The sequence below is a fragment of the Heterocephalus glaber genome, unplaced genomic scaffold (genome assembly GCF_053883595.1).
Source record: "Heterocephalus glaber isolate CG9 unplaced genomic scaffold, H.glaber_assembly_v1.0 deba00001564, whole genome shotgun sequence".
NCBI classification, from domain to species: Eukaryota; Metazoa; Chordata; class Mammalia; order Rodentia; family Bathyergidae; genus Heterocephalus; species Heterocephalus glaber.
The window spans coordinates 6,050,060-6,073,011 of record NW_028258351.1 but is presented as its reverse complement, the minus strand read 5'-3'; the positions used below and the strand labels follow the sequence as shown (position 1 = coordinate 6,073,011).

The 22,952-nt window shown below is 45.0% G+C and overlaps 2 protein-coding genes across 2 annotated transcripts; one reads left to right on the top strand and one right to left on the bottom strand.

Moving 5' to 3' along the window:
* Nucleotides 1–5,044: 5,044 nt before the first annotated feature.
* On the top strand, nucleotides 5,045–8,736 carry LOC110346897 (C-C motif chemokine 13-like). The gene is made up of 4 exons (XM_087192039.1): nucleotides 5,045–5,084; nucleotides 6,811–6,999; nucleotides 7,535–7,658; nucleotides 8,002–8,736. The coding sequence occupies exons 1-4, from the start codon at nucleotides 5,045–5,047 to the stop codon at nucleotides 8,096–8,098; spliced, it is 450 nt and encodes a 149-aa protein (XP_087048165.1). The 3' UTR covers nucleotides 8,099–8,736.
* Nucleotides 8,737–9,543: 807 nt separating this feature from the next.
* On the bottom strand, nucleotides 9,544–13,210 carry Ccl1 (C-C motif chemokine ligand 1). Its single transcript, XM_013067756.3, has 3 exons — nucleotides 13,064–13,210; nucleotides 11,854–11,962; nucleotides 9,544–10,643 (listed from the first exon to the last, which is right to left on the bottom strand). Exons 1-3 carry the CDS (start codon nucleotides 13,137–13,139, stop codon nucleotides 10,556–10,558), a joined length of 273 nt encoding a protein of 90 aa, XP_012923210.1. The 5' UTR covers nucleotides 13,140–13,210; the 3' UTR covers nucleotides 9,544–10,555.
* Between the last annotated feature and the right edge of the window lie 9,742 nt (nucleotides 13,211–22,952).

The window sequence follows — 22,952 nt, the reverse complement described above, 5'->3', positions numbered from 1 at the left end:
GTCAATGAAGAAATAGGAGAGAGTGAAGAAGACATAATAAAACTGTTCACAGAAGGGATGGCAGAAAACTTCCAAAGCAGGGGCAAAGAACTTGACATACAGATAAGTGAGGCATATAGGACTCCAAATAGCCTTGATCAAAAAAAATCTACACATAGGCATATAATTGTTAAGATTCCAGAAACACAACAGAAGAACAAAGTTCTCCAAGCAGTCAGAGAAAAGAAACAAATCACATACAAAGGAAAGCCCATCAGAATCACATCAGAATTCTCAATGCAAACCCTCAAGGCAAGAAGAGGTTGGAGTGATGTATTCCAAGCCCTAATGGAAAACAGATTGATGTACCTTGCAAAACTATCTTTCAAAATTGATGGAGAAAAAGATCCTTTCATGACAAAGAGCACCTTAGGAACTTCATGAATGCCAAAGCAGCACTCCAAAAAATTTTGGACAATATCCTAGGAACAGACAATGAGGATCACAACCCCAGGAAGCAAAGCAGAATGAACCCATCGGGCAAGACAAGAAATTAAATGTAAAGGGGGAGAGTCCAACAAAAAAGAAAAAGTCATGACAATGATAAATCAATACATATCAGTTATAACCATCACTGTTAATGGTCTCAATTCAACAATCAAAAGAAATAGACTGGCAGAATGGGTCAAGAAGCAAAATCCAACAATATGCTGCATACATGAAACACACTTAATTCAAAAGGAAACTCATAGACTGAAAATTAAAGGGTGGAAAACAATACTCCATGTAACAGGAACCTGAAAAAGAGCAGGAGTAGCTATCCTCTTAGCAGACCAAGTAGATTTCAAACCAACACTGATTAAGAGAGACAAAGAAGGACACTACATCCTTGTAAAGGGAAGAATCCAACAAGAAGAGATGACAATCATAAATACCTATGCATCAAGCACTAGTGTGCCTAACTATATAAAACAAATACTAATGGACATGAAAAGCCATATATGCACTAATACAATAGTAGCGGGGGACCTCAATACCCCACTGTCACAAATAGATAGATCAACTGGACAAAAGATAAGTAATGAAATACTAGAACTCAATCAAACCCTTGAACAAATGATCATAACAGATGTTTACAGAGTGTTCCACCACACAAAATCAGAATACACATTCTTTACAGATACACAGGTCATTCTCCAAAATAGACCACATACTCACACATAGAACATGTTTAAGTAAGTGCAAAGGAATTGAAGTTATCCCCTGTATATTATCAGACCATAGTGCCATGAAATTGGAGATCCATAGCAAAAGAAACTGGAAAAATTTCATAAACACATGGAAATTGAACAACACACTTCTGAGTAACCAATGGGTCACAGAGGAAATTAAAGAAGAAATCAGACAGTTCCTTCAATTAAATGACAATGACAATACAACATATTGGAATCTATGGGACACAATGAAAGCAGTTTTACAAGGGAAATTCATAGCTGTGAATACTCATATTAGGAAAACAGAAGAAGCCCAATTAAACAACCTTGTGCCGAACCTTAAGCTTGTAGAAAAAGAAGAGCAGGACAAACCCAAAGCTCATACAAGGGAGGAAATTATAAAGACCAGAGCAAAAGTCAATTCAATGGAGACTAAGAGAACAACACAAAAATTAATGAAGCCAAGAGTTGGTTCTTCAAAAGAATCAACAAAATTGGCAAACCCTTAGCCAACCTTATCAGAAAAAAGGAAAGAAAAGGCCAAAATCCATGCAATTAGGAATGAAAAGGGTGAAATTATAACAGACCCAGCAGAAATCCAGAGGATCATCAATACCTACATCAAGAACATATGTGCCAATAAGATGGAAAACACAGAAGAAATGGACAGATTCCTAGATACATATGAATTACCAAAGTTGAATGAAAAAGACCTAAAACTTCTAAACAACCCAATATCAACCAATGAGATTGAAAACGTAATGAAAAACTTGCCAACTAAGAAAAGCACAGGTCCTGATGGCTTCACTGATGAATTCTACAAGACATTTAGAGAGGAACTACTCCCACTATTGATTAATCTCTTCAATGACATTGAAAGGGAAGCAATACTCCCAAATTCATTCCTGGAAGCAAGCATCACCTTGATCCCCAAAGCAGAGAAAGACCCAACCGAAAAAGAGAACTATAGGCCAATCTCACTAATGAACAGAGATGCAAAAATCCTTAATAAGATACTGGCAAATAGAATGCAGAAAATCATCAAGAAGATCATACACCCTGACCAAATGGGATTCATCCCAGGGATGCAGGGATGGTTCAACATGTGCAAATCAATCAATGTAATACACTATATCAATAGAGCCAAGGACAAAAACCATATGATCATCTCAATAGATGCAGAAAAAGCATTTGACAAAATCCAACATGTGTTTATGATAAAAATCCTACAAAAAATTGGAATAGATTGTCTCTACCTCAATCTGATAAAAGCCATCTATGAAAAACCAACTGCCAGTATCATACTAAATGGTCAAAAACTGAAATCCTTCACACTAAAATCAGGAACAAGACAAGGATGTCCACTATCACCACTCTTATTCAATATAGTTTTGGAAACATTAGTCACAGCAATTAGACAAGAGAAAGAAATAAAAGGAATAAAGATAGGAAATGAAGAAATCAAATTGTCATTATTTGCAGATGACATGATACTTTATATAGAAGACCCTAAGAACACCACCAAAAGTCTTCTAGACTTAATAACCAAATTCAGTAGAGTAGCTGGATACAAGCTCAACACACAAAAATCAATAGCTTTTCTCTACACAAACAACAGACTCACTGAGACAGAAATAGAGCAAACAATGCCTTTCACAATAGCATCCAAGAAACTGAAATACCCTAGGAATCAACCTAGCAAAAGAAATCAAAGACCTCTTCTCTAAAAACTATAGCACTCTGAAAAGAGAGATTGAAGAGGATATCAGAAAATGGAAAGACATCCCCTGCTCCTGGGTAGGAAGGATTAATATAGTGAAAATGGCCATACTTCCAAAACTGCTATATAGATTCAATGCAATCCCAATTGAAATTCCAGCAGCATACTTCATGGACCTCGAGAAAACAATCCAAAAATTCATTTGGAACAAGAAGAGATCCAGAATAGCAAAAGCAATTCTAGGCAACAGAGACATGGCTGAGGGTATCACAACCCCCAACTTGAAACTATACTACAAAGCTACTGTGATAAAAGCAGCATGGTACTGGCAAAGAAACAGACCTGAGGACCAGTGGAACAGATTAGAAGATACAGAAACAATGCCAGACACACTCAGCCACCTCATCTTTGACAAAGGAGCCAAACAGCCTCACTGGAGGAAAGATAGTCTCTTTAATAAATGATGCTGGAGAAATTGGGTTTCAACTTGCCAAAGACTAAAACTAGACCTATATCTCTCACCATGCACTAAACTAAAATCAAAATGGATTAAAGATCTAAATATTAAAATAGAAACGCTGAACTGGCTAGAACAGAGGTAGGGTAGAACTCTTGAAGACATTGGTGCAGGAAAAGATTTTATGAACAAATCCTCAGTTGCCCGTGAACTAGCACAAACAATCAACAAGTGGGATCTCTTCTTATTAAAAAGCTTCTACACAGCAAGTTAAACCACCAGCAGTGTGAGTAGACAACCCACAATGTGGGGAAAAATCTTCACCTGCTGTTCCTCAGACAAAAGCCTACTATCTCAAATCTATAAAGAACTTAAAAAGATCAGACCTCCCAAATTTAAAGACCCAATCCGAAAATGGGCATCTGAAATGAACAGAAATTTCTCAGACAAAGAAGTAGAAAATAGCAAACATATGAAAAAATGTTTGACATCACTGGTCATTCGAGAGATGCAAATGAAAACAATGCTGAGATTCCACCTCACTCCAGAAAGAATGGCTACTATCAAGAAATCAGCCAATAACAAATGTTGCTGGGGCTGTGGGGAAAGAGGAACCCTGCTCCACTGCTGGTGGGAGTGCAGACTGGTGCAACCACTGTGGAAATCAGTATGGAGATACCTCAAAGAACTAGGACTGGAAGTCACATTTGACCCAGCTTTTCCCCTGCTGGGTATCTTCCCCAAAGAATTAAAAGAATCATACCACAGTGATATATGTGTACCCATATTCATAGCAGCACAATTTGTAATAGTTAAAACTTGGAAACAGCCCAAATGCCCATCATCTGGAGACTGGAAAAAAAAATGTGTTTTTTTTTATAAAATGGAGTACTATTCAGCCATAAAAAATGAGAAATTAGAGACATTTATAGCTAAATGGATGCACATTGAGATGATACTCTTAAGTGAAATAAATAGGACTCCCATGTAAATACTGAATAGTTTCTCTGGTGTGAGAAACTGAAAGTGTAAATAAGGACTAAAAGGTATAACAGATAATGTGAAATAGGAAGAAAAGGGGCAAAGGGGAAGGGGAAGTAGGAGGGGTAGGGGAAAGGAAATAAGGGAATGGAATTAATATGAGAAAATGGAAAAATGGAAACAAAGTCTTTGTAAATAGAGAGGGATGGAGGGGTTGAAGGGAAGGCAGGGGAATGGGGAAAAAATACGAACCAAGAGAGATTATGTGAAGGTGCAAATTTCCAATGATGCATGTCATATTGTATACCTAAAATGCACCAATGATTAAAATGAATAATTGATAATGCAAAATAGGAAGAAAAGGTCCAAAGGGATAGGGGAAGTGGGCAGAGTATGGGAAAGGAAAGAAGGGAAAGGAAAAATTATGAGAAATGGAAAAAATGGAAATAAAGTCTTTGTAAATAGGGAGGAATGGAGCGGGTAAAGGGAGGGCTGGGAATGGGGAAAAAATAAGAACGAAGATGCATCATGTAAAGGTACAAGTTCCCAATGAGAAATGTAATTGTGTTGTATACCTACAATGTACCAATAAAAGAATTTAAGGAAAAGAAAAAAAAAGAAACAGATGACCCTTAATTGGGAAGAATTTGAGAATGGTTTGATAAAGTAACTACATTCTGAAACTACCACAGCATGGTTACGAGTCCACTAGTCAAAGAGGAACGAATGGGAGGTAATTCCTCACACCTGGGTGGAGGGAGCTATAGGGAGCCACCTTGAGAGAAACTGAGACCATTGGCTCAAGGCTACACTCCAGTGGAGACACAAGGGGAGACAGCAATGAAAAAGCCCCTCAACTAGTTCTTCTCCTTCAAAAAACAGAGGGACTCCCCTGTGTCTGCAGCCCTCCAGAAGACAGCCGCCATGAATCCTCTTCCCATAATGCACACAGAGTGGCTTCCCAGGTAGAGAACAGGATAGAAAAGAACTGAACATTGTCTAAAGGGAAAAACTTGTGATCTACTTTTCTCACATGGTTCCTGACAAGTGTTTGTGCCAATGTTACATAAGACGCATAAGATAATGCATTGAGTAGCGCATGTTCTTGAAATTCTCTGGAAGCGCTTACATAAGTTTGTAATGATCACTGCTTGTGGGAATTGACTGTTAAAGCCATCAGAGCCCTGAGGATATCTTGTGGGAAGATTTTCAATTACTGATTCAATTTCTTTGATCGTTTAGAAATATTTTTGTTTTCATCTCCTGCTACAATCTGGTAAGTTGTGTTTATTGGAAACTCATCCATTTCCTCTAAATTATATTTATTGACATAGGCTCTTATTTTCCTTTTGGTGTCTGCAGAGTCTATGATGATATCTTTTCTAATTTTTGTTTCTATTTTTTAATTCCTGCTGTTGGCTGTTTGTCTTGTCTTCCTTTTCTCTTGGTCGGCCTCTGGGGAGTTTCTGCTTCATGATGAGCTTGCCAAAGGATCTGCTTTGAGCTCCATCAGTCCTTTCTAGTATTTGTTACTTTTTATTTCCCCTTCTTTGCTTTCACTGTGCTTGCTTTGCTACCGTGGGAAGGCTCCTTTTGTAAGGGGGAAAGCGCAGGGGAGGGTCCCACAGGCAAGAACAACTAATAAGTTACACTCAGAGCGAGGCACAAGCAGAGTCAGTTGTGCCTAGGCGGGCAGCTCATCCAGCTGTCCCCTTCCTCCTTCAAGGCCTCCCCAAAGCACCTTCCTCCCCAGCTCCAGGCTCAGCTTCACAGCCCTTGCAGGAGGGGACCAGGAGCAGGAGCAAAGCACATCGCCCCTCCCCTCACTGGGCGCACTTAGCCCCCAGTGTTCTGGAAATGAGAGGCCTGGACAAACCTGGGGTTTCCACCTGTCCCTCTGGGCCTGAGTGGTGGGCTGGTGTGTGATGTTGGGAGCCCCTGACTCCATCCGTCCAGGTGCTGGACATCTACATTAAACCTGACTTGGAAAAAGACTCCTAAGGTAATTGAAAGTTTGAAACTTCCCTGGTGGTTAAGTGGACACAGACCGGCTTTCTCTTCCAGCTCTGCTACTTACTTTCCCTGAGGCTGAAGATGATTACATCTCTCCATGTCACAGTTTCTTCATCTATAAAATGCATGACAGCAATGGTTCATGCTTTCTGCATAATATATATGTGCAAAGCACTCTTTCTTTACAGGAGTCATTTTCCATCTCTCCTTCTTCATGTTGGGGAAGGCAAGCACAGAATTGCTCCCTGCAGTAAGTGCCTGTGATATACTTGCACTGTCCTTCCAGTCAGGCTCCTTGTGCCCAGGCAGTCAGGTCGAGACAGGCCCAGGATGCCCAGCCCAGAGCTTTCTTGAATTTCCTGGAATGTTCTGTGCCAAACAGCTCCAGTTCAGCAGATTCAGGGCCCTGCTTCCTCATGATTTGACATGACAGAGCCTATGAGAAGATCTTCTGAGAACTCCAACCTCCTCTGCCTCTTATAAAAGGCAGACAGAACAGCCAGAGAAATGGAGAGCAGAGAACAACCCTGAAGCTGAAGCCACATCCTTGCCCTCCACCATACAAGTTTTAGCATCACTTCTGTGCCTGCTACTAACAGCTACTGCCGTCAGCATCCAGGTGCTGGCTCAGACTGGTAAAGCCAATCTCCCTCCCTCTCTCTCTGTCTTCCCTTCAGTTTCTCTTGCCTTCTAGGAAGCTATATGCTACAGTGCCTGACTTCTAAGCCCAACAGAGCAGCAAGGTTCCCAGAGTTTCACTTTGGCACTGAATTTTAAAGCTAGAAAGCTGAAGCCCAGGTTGGAGACAGGAGGGTCCTACCCATCTCTAGGCTACCCCAGAGCAAGAGTAAAACCCAAACTGCTAAATTCCAAATCCAGGCCTTTGCTTTAACAGCTCCTGACCATTCCAAACCCTGCAGATCTGGGGCCATGCCCCTGCTCTCCCCTAGATAGCAGTGGCCCATCCCCCAGAGGCAGCCCAGGAGAACCAAGTCTGAGATCTCAGCCGTGAGTCATAGGTCCCATCCCAGCCCCAGCCCAGGGCAGGAGCTTTGGACTTGGAAGTAGGCCTGATTTGCTTTCACCTCCTTACCCTACTTCCTGCTTTGTGTAAGCCCTGAAAAGCCAGATGTGCTCCTAAAGGCTTTTTCTTGGTGATTTTGTATCTAGATGTGAAACACGACGAGGAGACCCCGTTTGCATGCTGTTTCTCATTTCTCAGCAAGACAATCCCCTTGCATTTTCTGAGAGACTATCAGCTCACTAGTGACATGTGTTCCCTGAAGGCTGTCCTGTGAGTAGCAAAGTCCTGCCCAATGCCTTCTCTCTATCAGCTCACTAGTAACATATGTTCCCTGAAGGCTGTCCTGTGAGTAGCAAAGTCCTGCCCAATGATGGCTCCAGCCCTCACCCACATGGCTGCTTTAGCAGACAGGAGGATGGTTTCTCCAGGCCCAGCAAGAGCAGCAGCTGCTGCTGGAGGCCGCTTGCTTCCACGCACTCTCTTCCATCTGTCCCAGGAAGGACCTTCACCACCACAGAGGGGTCAACAAGGCTAGAGCCCAGAGAACCACCCCTTGGCAGGGGGCACCCCCAGAGCATTCCAGCCCATTAATCCCTTTCTCCTTCCTCTGCAGCTTCAAAACCAAGAAGAACAGACAAGCCTGTGCCAACCCCAAGCAGAAGTGGGTCCAGGACGCCATGATATACCTGGACCACCACTTCTCTCCCTGATGACATGAGCAGCTCTCCACTCACCCAGACCCCAGCCTGAGGGTGAGAAGTGATGGCTCAATTCTGCCCCCACCTGCCCACCTGTACACTGGAATAACTTTACAGTAACTTCCAAGTAAAATATTTCTGATTTGTGATGCAAAATATACTGTATATCCAGGAATGTTCACTATTATTTGAGTTGTGTAACTGTTTTGTGTTTCATTTTGAGTACTGATCTATTTTTATTGTGTATTTGCGGTGGTAGGGGTCAAACCCAGGGCCTCACGAATGCTAGGCAAGTGCCCTACCAATGAGCTACACCCCAACCCAATGATCCCTTGCTTGAGCAAGGCCCTGAGTAAGGTGGTTCTTGACTGTCCCTTAGTCTCTTCTACTATAATCTGACCACATTTCTCTCTGGCTTTCAAGGATAAAGCATGTGCCTGTAGGAACTGTGTGAAAGGACACTACTTTAGGGAGCAAATTTGCCTTGTGAATGTGACATTTGTTAAGTATGTTGTACAGAAAAGTGAATGCAATAGGAGAACCTCTGAATGTTTGCAGGAAATTCATTTTATTTAGAAACTGTAACAATGATCTTTTCTTCAGGGAAACTCCCATGCAGTAGAGGGTGCTCTGAACGCCCTGGCAGAGCATGCTAGGAGAATGCAGTGTACAAGGCCCTGGCTATGTGGCCAACCTGGGCTCCTCTGATCCTTGCCAGTAAAGGCTATTCCAGAATAATGGCTCTGGTCTCCAGCGTGTTTCTGTGGCTTGCCTTCCATCAACCTCATATTTGGTTCATGCCCCACTATTGTTCCTTTCCCATTGCGACCCAAAGGCTATATTGCAAAATCTCTTTTAACTTGTTTCCCTGTCCCTGTCCCTGCTTCTCCAAGTCCTCCTCTATCCTGGGGCGAGTAACACCGCCTGCCTGTATATCTGGAGACCACACAGCCATGTCCTAGATAGCATCAGGCTTGACAGGGAGATAGGACTGGAGCAGAATGGTTGGGAGGATGGGGTATTATGGTCATAGCAAAGAGTCTTCTACAGGTGGTGGAAGATGGAAAAGACAAAAAGAGAGCCTGGAGGGTCTATCTCCATAAGGTCAGAGTTGGAGCTCCAAAATGTAAGAGTTGGAGACTGTTAGAAAGGAAGGTTAGGGAGTTAGACTCGGTTCTGAAGGCAGGAGGAAGGAATGCTTTGGGAGCACCAAGAAGGACCAGGGGTGGGTAGATGCCAGGAAGAGTAGCCCATGACTGTGGGTAAGATGGAGTTAAGAGGGTGATGGAAGACAGCCTACTGCAATAGGCCAGGCAAGAGGAAAAAAGGGGACAAAGGAGGGTAATTGTGGAGGTGGAGGGGAAGAGGGACGTTAAGAAAACTGAGCCAGATATGTGACACACTAGGGAAAAAGAAACACGAGACAAAAGATCTCCCTAAAGCCACCACGCTGGCCTGTGAAGGGGTGCCAATTTTGAGACCCAGAATTCACTCCCTTCCTCACTTATCCCAAATCACACCTTGCACACAAATGGGAGTTTGTGACTATCCTTTTAAAAGGGACAGGGTCTCCTCTTCCTGCATGTCCACCCAGGCTCCTCTGGTCTTCTAGAGACTGCCTCACCCCTCCAGGCAAGCCAGGTTGGTATCTCTGTGCAATATAGGGTGCCCCTGCGTGGACATCCACCTGGATGGGCCCCCAGGGGAGAAGGGCTCCGAGAACAGCCCTGCAGGACCTGTGCTTGGGATCTCAAGGACAGAAGCTGCTATGCCTATGCCATGCTATGTCAGGCAGCACAGTTGGCAACTTGGGACACCAGATACAGTTCAGGCCTGGGAGGCTGGAGTCCTGGGCTCTATGTGTTCCTTTCTAGGCCTCAGTCATCTCATCTATAAAACAAGGTTGGCAACATCTTATAAGCAAGTGACCTGACAAGATCCCCTCCAGCTAGGACATTGGGTAACATCACTCCCTGAGTGCTCCAGGGAAGGCAGGGAGGGAGAAGGCCCAGCTCTCCAGCTTAAACCCAGCTCTGCTGCCAGCTTGCTGCTCCACTGTGTCTCCTTCAGCTGCCAAGCCTGGAGGCAGAGAAGCCAGCCATGGCCTCTAAGTCAAAGCGTGCCCCAGGGCCAGGCAGAGGTGGGAGGCAGAGAGAGCACGCACTGGCTTTGAAGACAGCAATCCATTTCCCTGGTACCAGGTCAACGTGTCACCCTCACCCTCCAGCCCACTAGCCCCAATCCTCAGCCCCAGTGCCAGTCAAGTCCATGCCCTGAAATCCTTGCAAAATCCAGGAAACACAAGTGAGTGTTTTTGTATAAAGTGCAGCAACATAGCTTATCAGGATTATGCAGATTCTCTGAGACCCCAGGAAGGTGGTCAGGTATGGGGCTGGAAGTTGGGGGACAAGTGGAGCTGTGCGATCTCCAGTGGCCAGGATAGGAAGGAATTCCTCATTTTCCCTTCCGTCAGCAGGGCTTCATCTTTTTCAAGTAACCTTGAACCCACCCAAGTGTCTGCAAGGCACAGACTTCTCTGCCTCTCATAAGCTTGAATCTGCAAACAGAAAACACAGGACAGGGCTGAGTCACCAGTCACTCACAGGGTACCGTGCAAAAGTCCTATCTCCACTTCCATGTCGCCTGGTGTCCCTGTGTTTCCTCTCAGAGCCTCATTTTCCCTCTGTAAATGATGTCACTACATGAGATCTGTAACTTCCACACTGGGGATTGGGGACATCTATTAATGTGAGCATTAGAAACTTAATTGAGCCTTCTGGCCCGCCCCCTGGAGATTCCAACTCCAGGTATCAGAGTGGGACAGAAGAATTTGTAGAAGCTTGATGATTATCTAGGATGAAAAAATCCGTATCTTAAAATATCTCTCTGATACAACTTTCAGTGTTTCTGTGTCCATCTGGTACCTCACTGCTCCTCTGGATTCATTGTGTGTATGTGCCTGTGTGTGTGTGTGTGTGTGTGTTTGTGTGTGTGTGTTGCTTTTTTGATCTGACCACTTTCTAATTATCTAATCCATTGTCTAATTGACTTGATTATTGTCTAATCCATTGTCTAATTGTCTAGTCCTGCCTCTCATGGTCTGGGTGATCTCAGACAATTATCTCTACTTCCCTGAACCTGAGTTTTCCTACTGATAAAAATGTGAACCCCAGAGGGCCAGCAGAGGTGTTATATATGAAAGTGCCTTCGAATGCTGAGGGCTGTGTGTAAGTGACCTCAGTTAATTTTGTACTGACCCTGCCCCTGCCCCTGTCATGCAGGCATCATGCTTACTCTACTTCCCAGATAAGGGTTAGGGAAGGGTGCCGGATGAAGGTCAGAGGATTTTCCCTGCCCAGGGTCATCTGGACTACAGGTTGGGAAATGCAGAGGCAGGGACTAATCACGACAACCTCCCCCTTTCCACTACACAATAGTGTCTGGTGCTTTGTTAAGTGACTCCTTCCTCCAGAATGTAATACTGGGATACAGTAATTGGCACTGTGGAGTTCCCAAAACACTGGTCACTGCAGGAGAACAGGTGATCCTTCCAGCACCACCACCCCACCCCCACCCCTGCCAGGAAGTTCGGTGCTCCCCCTGGCGCCCAAATGCAGCTCTGCATTCCAGTTTCGGTAGCTTCGCGGGGTTGTGTTTAGAAACGTTATTCCAGTGAGACAGCACCATCTAGTGTATCTGGTCTTACCAGCTAGTCTCATTTCGGCCTGCGCGTTCCCTCCCGAGGGGTAGGGCAGGTGACTACTCACATCACAGCTTTGTAAGGGCAGGTGACACTGGTGTCTTTGTAACACTGGATTCTCTGCAGGGAGATCTTCTGCACAAATGAGTAGCAGCAGTGGGAGGAGGCCACGTGCACTAGAAGAGAAGCACAAAAGGAAGTCCATCCATTGTTCAGCCTCCCACAGGTAGGATGATTTTTTAAAACCCAACAAAGCTCCAACTAGGACAGGCCCATGCTTCCGGACCACATCCAGGGTCCTCCAGCACAGCGCTGTCTCCGCAGCCACAAAGCTCTAGGGTTAATTAGGAAAAGAGTTAGAAGATTGGGCTTCAGATCTGAGTTCCCTGCAGACCACCTGGCAGTTGTGATGTTAAACATGTGCCCTGGCTAGGATTCCCTGTCCTCAAAACCAGACTGTTTATACCCTAATTTCTAAAGGCTCATCCAGTTCTCACCTCCCACCACAAGTGTATAGTTTTGCCCCAGTGTTCAGGTCCAAGGGCTCTGGACCTCACTACCTGGGGAACCAGTCGTTCTGAAGCATACAGGACATTGTAGTCCCCAGTCCGAAGACCTGGGGCCAGATGAGGAGCTGTACAAGGAGCTCAGAATGCCACAGGAAGTGCTCCCAGCAAATTGTCAGCTCCCTAATCAATTTACTTTGCACACTCCCCCCACCTCCCGCCCTTACCCCAAAAGTCTTGTCTTCCAACCTGGCCACCTCCCCACTAGTTTACTATTCACTAAACCCTCTCATGACTGTTCCTAGGTCAATATTCTCCCAATAGCCTTGGCAGGGAAGTGAAATATTAACAGCTCCATTTTACCCATGGAGAAACCATAGTTCAAGAGTTAGGGTGACTGGCAGGCCCTCCAACTATCAGAGCTCCCCCAATCCTCCCTTCAGATGCTATTGTTCTCTGTCACTCTTTGAGGAAAAGACCAGACCCAGCTCTTGACATCAGGGCTCCCAGCTTGACCCAAACAACCTCACAGTGCCCTCCACCAGCTTTCAGGGTCTGAATAGACAAAACCTCCTTGGCCTAAATCTCCATGTTTGCCCTATTCACTGTTTTCCTATGGTCCTGCACCCCCAGCCCATTCAAGCCCCTCTCATCCCCCCTCTCAAGGATGGGAGGTAGACTCAGTGAGTTCAAGGTGAGTCCTCCCGAGTTCCATAGTACCTGCATGTCTGCCCTCCTCATGGAGAAGCAACAGGGCTCAGGGACACTTACAGCTCATGCTGTTCACATCTTGTGGCCACACTGCAGCCAGCAGCAGACATGTCAGGGCCATAGTAGTGAGCTTCATCCTAGGTGTCTGATGCAGGCCTCTCTGGAGTAGCCTTGATGTGTCTGGTGAAGCAAGGGCTCTCCTTTGTGCCATCCTGCAAAACTCAGAGCTTTTATTAGAATGCCTGATGGGAGGGATTCCCCCGGGGAAGAGGTGGGTGGTCCAGGGAGAAAGGACAGTCATTCATATGCAGTGACCACATGGAAAACTCCTTTCCTCACCTTTTGCATGATACTCAAGGTGTGCTTGGGTGTGAGTGGCCTCTGGAACTTCCCCAAGTTCAGGAGCAGATAAAGATCATGCAGAAATACGTGGGAGCTGTGCTGGCTGGGTGGGAAGTCAAGAAAGGTGAATGGGAGGAAGTGGCCTGTGTGTGGCTCGGGTAACCCACATCGTTCCATACAAGCGAGCAGCTACTGTCCCTGGAGCCTCACAGCGATGAGTTCTGGACTTGCACTGAAACATGCCTGCATTTGAATCCTAGCTCCAAAAATTCAATTGCATAAGCTTGCCCAAGTTGCATATTCATGCAAAGTGGAAATAGAAATCCATATCTCAAGGGTGGGTGAGAAGAATTAAATAATCCTGTGTCAAGTGCCTGGCCCAGATATTTGCTTTTTTTTTTTTCAGTCCTCAACATTTCAACAGCTTACTCTATTCCAGGTCTTTTGTTAGCCTCGGGGAAGACAGTTACCAATGAGATGCAGAGCCTAGCCTGAACCATTTCATTTCAGCTCACAGAAAAACAGAAGTGTAAGGAGAGCAATAGATGCATAGTGTCCAGAACGCAGAGGAGGGATGGGAGCCACGCACTAGCACGCAAGCCCTCTCAGGAGAATGCTCTTAAAACAGGGTCTCCTGCAGGCTGGTGTGGAGAGGGATGTGTTAGGTAGAGGAAAGGGCTCAAGTAAGGACACAGAACATAAAGGGGGACACTTCATTCCGCTCCGTCAGGTGAGGCTGGCATGTGCACTATAAAATGAGTGACAAGACTGGGGAGTGGCCGGAGGGCAATGTGGTGAGAGAGCTCCAGAGGGTCCTGATGGCCAGGATGTTAAATGCAGTGTTTGCAATAAGCACCTCACATTAGATAGGGAAAGGGACTCTCAGAAGAGGAAGCCGCTTGCCCTAAGCCAAATTGAGCATCATTGCAGAGATGAGGGGAAAACACTTGAGGCCTGATCCTCTGAGATCAGAGTGCCACTGCCTCTGTGAACACACTCAGCTCGACCTCTCCACCAAGGGGCCAGGTACCAGTCAGCCCCCCAGCTGCTTCCTGCCACCAGAAAGGTAGTCCACGTCATTGAGATCAGTAGGCCACTGTTGTCTCCTCTTCCCTTGGGCCTTGGAGACAGGTGGGTGTTTATTCCCTTCCCTGGGGACTAGTGTGAGAGAGGAGAAGAGAGTGTGTAGTCACTAGACCAAATAGAACTGCAGGTTCTTTAGAGAACTGCAGAGCAGACAATGTGGCCACTTAGGAAATTCTTCATCTGTTCCCCTCTCCCCGGGGGACTGGCCCTCCAACAATTCAGTTCCCCTCCTCCCCTCACTGTGGCCACAGCCAGCCCCACACAGGAAAAGAGGGACCAGCAAGACTTAGTCATGCCGTCCCTTCCCAGGGTCCCCAGCACCTCGAAGCCACCGCCTGTGGGCTCTTATCACACAGCGGCTAATGTTCCGCGGGGCACCTCCCCCGCTCCCACAGGGCTGACAGGGTGCGACTTCTTCGGCCCTAGCACGCAGGCCAGAACAAGTCTGAACTCAGGAAGATAGCTGTGGAGTTGAATAAGCTGGGCAGAATGGCCTAGGATAGATTGCTGTAGGATAAATGCTTCTAGGAGAAACAATGTTATTCGCGCAAACAAACCGTTTCTTGGTTTGATGTCTGAAAACGAGGAAGTGCTTGTAGCTAGGTTTTCTTTTTAATCATCTTCTACAAAATACGTATCAATTTACTGAGGATAGAGAGAGAACAGAGATTCATCCAGACCATGTCCTGGGACATTCCTGCCCTTTGTCTGCCCTCTGCTGGCTGAGTGGGCTGGAGCCCAGCCTCCTGGCTTGCTTTTCTTTTTTCCTTTTTTTTTTTTTTTCCTTTTCCTTAAATTCTTTTATTGGTACATTTTAGGTATACAGTACATTTACATTTATCATTGGGTACTTCTACCTGTACATGATGTATCTTGGTTCTTATTTTTTCCCCATTCCCCCTCCACCCTTCCCTATTTACAAAGACTTTGTTTCCATTTTTTTCTTTTTCTTATAATTTTTCCTATCCCTTCTTTCCTTTCCCCTTCCCCTTCCACTTCCCCTACCCCTTTGGACCTTTTCTTCTTAATTTATTCATTTTAATCATTTTAATACTTATTTACACTTTCAGTTTCTCACACTAGAGAAACTCTTCAGTATTTACACGTGTGTCCTATTTATTTCACTTAAGAGTATCGCCTCAATGTGCATCCACTTAGCTATAAATGTCTCTAATTTCTCATGTTTTTATGGCTGAGTAGTACTCCATTTTATTAAAAAACCACATCTTCTTTATCCAGTCTCCAGTTGGTTGGTGGCCACTTGGACTGTTTCCAAGCTTTCGCTATTGCAAACTGTGCTGCTACAAACATGGGTGCACATATATCACTGTGGTATTATTCTTTTCATTCTTTTGGGAAGATACCCAGCAGGGGAACAGCTGGGTCAAATGGGACCTCTAGCCCTAGTTCTTTGAGGTATCTCCACACTGATTTCCACAGTGGTTGCACCAGTCTACACCCCACCAACAATGGAGAAGGGTTCCTTTCTCCCCACACCCCCGCCAGCATTTGTTATTGGTTGATTTCTTGATAGCAGCCATTCTTTCTGGGGTGAGGTGGAATGTCAGTGCTGTTTTCATCTGCATCTCTCAAATGACCAGTGATGTTGAACATTTTTTCATATACTTCCTTTTCAGTTCCAGTTCATCTGCTTCTTAAGGACCAGGACACAGAAACCCATGGGGGAAAGACATGTGGCCAGAGTCACAAAAGACAGCTTTGTCCATCTCTGGGGCAAGACCTCTGAGCTCCCCCACTTAAGAAGGAAGCAGCTAAGGGGAAGAACTCAGCCTCTGAACTCAGACATGACTGGCTCAAATCTCAATGCCAACCCTTGACCTTGGGCCAGTGACTTGGGCCTGAGGAACAGAGGTCCTCTTACAAGCTCTGCTGCTAACTGGACTTATGATTGTCCTCAAGAAAAATTCCCAAGACCTTCCCCTAATGTGGCATGATTTGAAGGGTTGTGTGCCACAAAAGGGAAGGAGGGGAGAGGAAAAGCAAAAGTTGAATGAAGCACCTTACACAGATGGGGCACCGAGGTTAGGTGGGGGAGAGGCCGCTGCAGGTCCTGCCTTTGAGGGGCTCAGGGCTTACTCAGGAAGTGAGTCCTGGGTATGGTGGGAAGGACAAGATGGAGCAGAGAGAGTGTCCTGAAAGTTGCACAGAGAACACAACCCTAAAGCTGGGTCCCCCTGACCCTTCTGTCCTGAATCCAGGCTTCGCCACCATCTCCCTCACTGCAGGCCACCTTCCCAGTCTCTTTCCCTCTGCCCTGGTGCTCTGACACCAAGCCAAACTGTGTGTCATTGCTAACATGAGGACAGCACCCTCTCAGGGTCTGGAATCTGGCCCATGCCCTCTACCCCCTGCAAGCACAAGTCCAGGCCCTTGCAAGGATTCCCAGCACCCACACACCCAGAAGGCAAAACCCTGTGTCCTGCAGCCCCTTTCCCCCTGTTCAGCACTTTTGTCTTTTCAGGAGGCCTTTCCTGTCTACTACTCAGCCACAAGAAAGCAGCATTGTGCATCTGTCAATGGCCTACTGAGGGGGGCCCAAGGACATCCCAGCAGTGACCATTGCCGCTTCTTTATGAGCTCCTCAGCCTGACAGCGGGACCCACTGTGCTCAGGGTGAAGCACAAATATCTTGGCTCTGCTCACAGTGTCCTGAACAGCATGGTGGGCAGTGCTCTGGCCAGTTCTCCACTAAGCTGCACGTGCTCCAAGGCTCTACTGGCCCTTCTGCCCAGAGCCTGTTTCCAGATTGATGTGGCTAACTCCAGGCAAGTCATAACACCTTGAGCTCCCAGAGGGAATGCATCATGCCCTGCTGCACCTCACATGATTGCTCCCCATGTTTCCCCATCTGTCAGGAAGCTCCCAGAGGGCAGGAGTCCCTTTGCAGTGATTGGAAGTTTATGCTGCAGTACCCAGGATGGCGCAAGTGTGCAGGGTGAAGAGAGGGAAGAGGTCCAGCCCCAGGTCCTCTCCACACTGCTTGTGTGACTTCTTTGAGTCTCTGAGCCTCATCTCTAACTAGAGATAATAATGGTCGCACAAATTTTGCTCCAAGTGACACATCCACTTTCAAATCACACCTTCCCCAACTTCCTCCCCCTGACAGAGTCTAAGGGCAGAGCTGCTGCCACCCAGCCAGACCTAAGAGGACAGAGAAGAAATGTGGAGAATGGCAGATATGATCAACACAGCGGTGTTCGTTCTGCTAATCTGGGCTCCTTTCTTGAAGTCCTTCAGCCCTAATGAACAACGGCAGCCAATAGCTACCCTCAGCTGAATGCTTGTGTCCTCTGCACTTCTCTGAGCTTTTCACACATGCTAATCTACCTGATCTTCCCCCAAACCCTGAAAGTAGGTGTTATTCTTAGGCCCCATTTTGCAGATGAAAAAACTGAGGCACATTGGTCAAGGTTATGGAGCCACCCCTTGGGGAGGTGAATTCAAAGGCAAGCTGCCTTCAGCCTCCAAATCCTGAATCATTTCTTTGCATGGTCTCTCAGCACAGACTCCTGACTGCTCCCCAAGCATCCTAGGTTACCTGGCAATGACCTTCCCAGGCAGGTCACATCCTACACTCCCTGGGGCCCTGTGTATACACCTTTTGTCCCCAGATTGAATGTCACACCCTTCCACTAGACACACCTGGGATTTACCATACAGTTTTCTCCCAAAGAGATATAATCTTTGCCCTGATGAGCTGCCAGCTCCTTATCAAAATCACCTCCTCCCCAAGGCCTTCTCCACTTCCTGTCCACCCTCTCTGCTCTCAGATAACAGGCACTTCTATATAAAGACATGTGCACCTTACAGGCCATGAATCTACTCTGTTGCCCACCTTCTTGACTGGACTTTAACTGGAAAATGCATGGACATAGTCAGTCCTAGCTGGGGCTGAATCAGTGTGTAAGAGAACAATTATGCTGCACTATGCGAACAGAGCCTGAGCTCTCAACTTGGCTCCTCATGTGTTAACAAATGGAGCTAAGTCACCAGCTTACCAGCACCTTCCTACTCACGCAGACACCTGTGCACACTCACGTGTGCTGCGTGCACTCACCACCCCCAGCTCAGATCCTCCCTGAGGCTGCCCTAGTCCCCTTGGGCCATTTTCCATATCTGCACAATCTCCCTGGCATCTGGCATCCCTCTGGCCTTTTCCACAGCATGCCATCCCATCTCTGAGAGGACAGAGTTTTGCTTAATGCTCATAATACCCACGTCATTCATGTGTCCTGAGTCACAACTTCACTACAGAGTTATGACCTGAGTCAGACAAAGCTGACTCCAAGCAAGAAGCAATGACAGCAGCTATGAAAATAGTCCTTTATATGTGCACAGTGGTTTGTGGCTTCCTCCATTCCTTATGGTCATTTATAGCTTTAAGCCTTTACAAATGAGGAAATTGAGGCTCCTTGAGATTAATAATGCGCACACACTCACATGCACGCACACACACACACACACACACACACACATGCATGCACACAGACAAACATCCACCCAAATGCCCTGACCAAAGTGTTAGGACCCAGCTGAGTATTTAATAAGCTGTTGATGACTCTCTGAGTCTTCTTTCCTGGCAGAAAGCCCCTCAGATCAGATAGGGCTTGGAGAACATGTGGGATTATCTCCCCTCCCCTGCTGGAGCAGATTCATGAACAGGAGGTGGGACACGGCCACATCATAAACTGACCTTTAACCTCCACTTTGGTATTTTACTAGGTTGCCTCTACCAACAGCTCACCCGTGTAAATATGTAAGCAGGTAAACACAGGCTGGCCTTCCTAATTCAGGCAAGTCAACAAAAAGGCAAGTTGAATTTAAGACTGTTATTAAATAAATGTGTTTCCCTTACTTTAAACTATATATAATTCATTTTAACAGTATTATCAGTTGAAGGTACTTGGAAGACACACTTTAATGGAGAGTTTATCGGGATTTGTAATTAGCAGAGCAATTGTAACCACTTTAAAGTACTTGGAAGCAGATTAAACCCTCTAAAGAGAATCAGCCACTCAAAAACACAACAACAGCCTCCATTTACGCACCAGCAATTGCTGTGTGATTAGAAATGCATAGACTCACACGGCCACCATGAATCTTACTCCTCATGCAGTATTTGGCATCCCTCCCAGCAAGAAACACTCATTAATGAAGTCAGCAGCTACTTAAAGGATACCTACTATGTGCTGGGAACCAAGACACACCTGGCATTTGTCAGGGCAGAGCCAACAGCTTGTGAGAGAGACATAATTTTCAAGCAAGCAAATAGATAAACAAGACAATTTTAAATTAGATCAGTCAATGAGGGAAACACAACAAAAGCATATGACCAGAGGGGGAATTAAAGTTTGCATTTGAGCTGAAACCTATGTGACAAGAAGCTCTCGAAATGGAGATGCCATTTATTTCAATTCTAGGCCGCAAAAACAGCAAACACAAAAGCCTGGTGCAACTTAGCTCACGTTTCCTCCTGAATAAAACACAGAGACAAAGATATAAGTAAAAGTAGTTTGTTTAAGAGTGTAAGAAACAGGAGTAAGAGAGCAAGATAGGGAAGGGAAGCACTCAGTGAAGGACATGTTACCAAGCCAGGCCCATTTTGGGCCCTGCAGCAGGAAACAGTGCAGCCATGTACCTGACTTAATTGCATCCAGCAGGGAGGGGTCTGGGGAACTTATACCCCAGTTCCTGTCAGCCATCAGTGAGGGACTCCCTGGACCTTCTGGCCAGCCCTGCTTCTGGCCAGTCATTCACGGCTGTGATCAGTGGTTGTGCCCTGAAATGGAAGGCGTGGATGTGAGCTGGAGACTGGCAGCATCTGCTACTGACAGAGTGCAGCCTGGAAACTTCCAGAAGAAAGGCCAGTGTATAAAACTGGTGAGGAGAACATGGCAGGGACTGAAGTCTGAGGGAAGAGCAAGGGCTAGCTCACAGGAAGACCATCATACGCCATGGTGAGTGGTTTGAATTTTATTCTGTGTGTGTTGAAAAGCTGCTTGTGAAATTTAATCAGAAATTTAAAATTACTTTTCTTTTTAATATGATTATTCTCTCAGAGGTCATAGCAGCAGAGAACACAAGAGAAGCAGGTAGGAGACAATGGCAGGAATCCAGGCTGGAGATGCCAGTGGCTTCTTCTGCTGGCACGAGGACAGGACAGAGGGTGGGTACAAGTGTGTTGCAGCTGGCGGGCCACAATGGGAATGGAACCTGGGCCTGTGGCATTGCTGAGCTAGGAGGACTGCAAGAGGAGCAAGCTTAACAGCACTGGTCTGCAGGACACACCCTACTGGGTGACTTGGTCACTTACTCAGTCTATCCTCTGCTTTCTCCTCTGGAAAATTAGGGAGTAGAACAAACTGGCTTCTAATGATCCTTCTATATCTAACATTCTATGACATCAAAAAACAGTATTTCACTGGTGCAACCACTGTGGAAATCAATATGGAGATAACTCAAAGAACTAGGACTGGAAGTCCCATTTGACCCAGGTATTCCCCTGCTGGCTATCTTCCCCAGAGAATTAAAAGAATCACACAACAGCTATATATGCACACCCATGTTTATAGCGGCACACTTTGTAATAGCAAAAGCTTGGAAACAGCCCAAGTGCTCATCAACTGGAAACTGGATAAAGAAGATATGGTTTTTCTATAAAATGGAGTACTACTCAGCCATAAAGAACAAGAAAGAGAAACTAGAGACAATTATAGCTAAATGGATGCACATTAAGGCCATACTCTTAAGTGAAATAAATAGGACACACGTGTAAATACCGAATAGTTTCTCTAGTGTGAGAAACTGCAAGTGTAAGTAAGGTTCAAAATGTATAATTGATAATGTAAAATAAGAAGAAAAGGTATAAAGGAGTAGGGAAAGTGGGAAAGGTAGGGGAAAGAAATGAAGGGAAAAGAAAAAAATATGAGAAAAGGAAAAAATGGAAACAAAGTCTTTGTAAATAGGGAAGGGTGGAGGGGGTGAAGGGAGGGCAAGGGAAAGGGAAAAAATAAGAATCAAGATGCATCAAGTAAAGGTGCAAGATCCCAATGATGAATGTAACTGCATTATATACCTAAAATGTACCAATAAACTTAATGAAAAATAAATAAATAAACACTATCTCTTTTTAAAGTTTTAGTTACTTTTAATAATGCCAAACAAATCTGTGTGAACTAGTACTTCAAAAAAGAAAAGAGGTCAGACCTTTTGACAAGAACCAATATCCGACTATGTTTTCCCTTTATTTCCTTCCCCTAACTCCCCTAACGCCAGGTAACAAATATCTGAAATTCCCTTACTTTCTCTTTAAATTTCACTATGTATGTCTCTAAAATGTACAGCTGTCCCACAGGAGTGGCTCCAGGATGCCCTGTGGGTACCAAAACGTGAGGCTCCTCAAGTCCCTTGTATAAAATGGCACAGTGGTTGCGTGTAACCTACACATAGCCTCTTATACATACTTTAAATCATCTCTAGGTGATTTATAATACATAACACCATATCAGTGTTATGCAAATAGTTGTTAGACTGTATTATTTAGGGAATCATGATGAGAAAAAAATGTTTGTACATGTTCAGTACCAATGCAGTTTTTTCCAAGTATTTTCAATCCATGGTTGGTTGAATCCATTGATGCAGAACCTGTAGATATGGAAGGCTAACTATATATTTTTTACTTTAGTTATTTTTACTTTATAAAGGGGTATCCCACTGTTTATAATCATAGGGAATTACTTTTGGTTGAGTAGTTTTTATTGATATACATTCATATTCCTGAGTATCACATTCATTTGTTTTAACTACTATTTAATATTCCACTAACTATATGACTGCTTGTTAATCTTTCTCTCTTCTTGGGCATTTGAGCCTTTTCCAGATTTTTGCCATTGTAAACAGTACTAAACATTCTTATATATGATATTCCTATATACACAAGACTTTAATTATGTAACTCTGGTAAAGAGGGCACAGTGGCACACACCTGTAATCCCACCACTTTGGGAGGCTGAGCCACAAAGAACACAGGTTTGAGTCCTACCTGGGCAACTTAACAGACCTTGTCTCAAAATTTTTTTAAAAAATTGGAAAAGAGTGGGCATTGTGGCTCAGTGTGAAGATGCTGGGCTCAATCTCCAGTAACCAAAAAAGAAAAGAAAGAAAGGGGAAAATTTTGGGGTGAGAATGTTTGCCGTTAGGTGTTGGTTTTATCCGTCAGCTATAAGGGTTTCCTCTTCTGTGGATGTAGGTCTTTGTTTCTTGTCCCTTTTCTCTTGAGTATTTCTGTTTTCCTTATTGATATCTGCCTGCTTCCTGCCCATAGAATGCAGGATTCAAGGTCATTTTACAAACTAGAAAATTAGTCTTACTCAATTTAGATAAGGTAGCACTTTCAATAACATAATTCTCTCAGAAACTCTTTTTTAGGTGCTAGGGATCAAATCCACAATTCCTTGCTCTCTTTCTAGACGTGGCTTCAAGGGCTTAGACTTCACTGGGC

Excerpts from the sequence above, each read along its gene's own strand:
- LOC110346897 (XM_087192039.1), top strand. The coding sequence starts at position 5,045 with ATGGTTACGAGTCCACTAGTCAAAGAGGAACGAATGGGAG. Across the intron at positions 5,085-6,810 it reads CAAAGAGGAACGAATGGGAG|ATCTTCTGAGAACTCCAACC; the intron begins GTAATTCCTCAC and ends GCCTATGAGAAG. Across the intron at positions 7,000-7,534 it reads CCAGGTGCTGGCTCAGACTG|ATGTGAAACACGACGAGGAG; the intron begins GTAAAGCCAATC and ends TTTTGTATCTAG.
- Ccl1 (XM_013067756.3), bottom strand. The coding sequence starts at position 13,139 with ATGAAGCTCACTACTATGGCCCTGACATGTCTGCTGCTGGCTGCAGTG. Across the intron at positions 11,963-13,063 it reads AGATGTGAACAGCATGAGCT|TGCACGTGGCCTCCTCCCAC; the intron begins GTAAGTGTCCCT and ends CTTCTCTTCTAG. Across the intron at positions 10,644-11,853 it reads TGCCCTTACAAAGCTGTGAT|ATTCAAGCTTATGAGAGGCA; the intron begins GTGAGTAGTCAC and ends TTCTGTTTGCAG.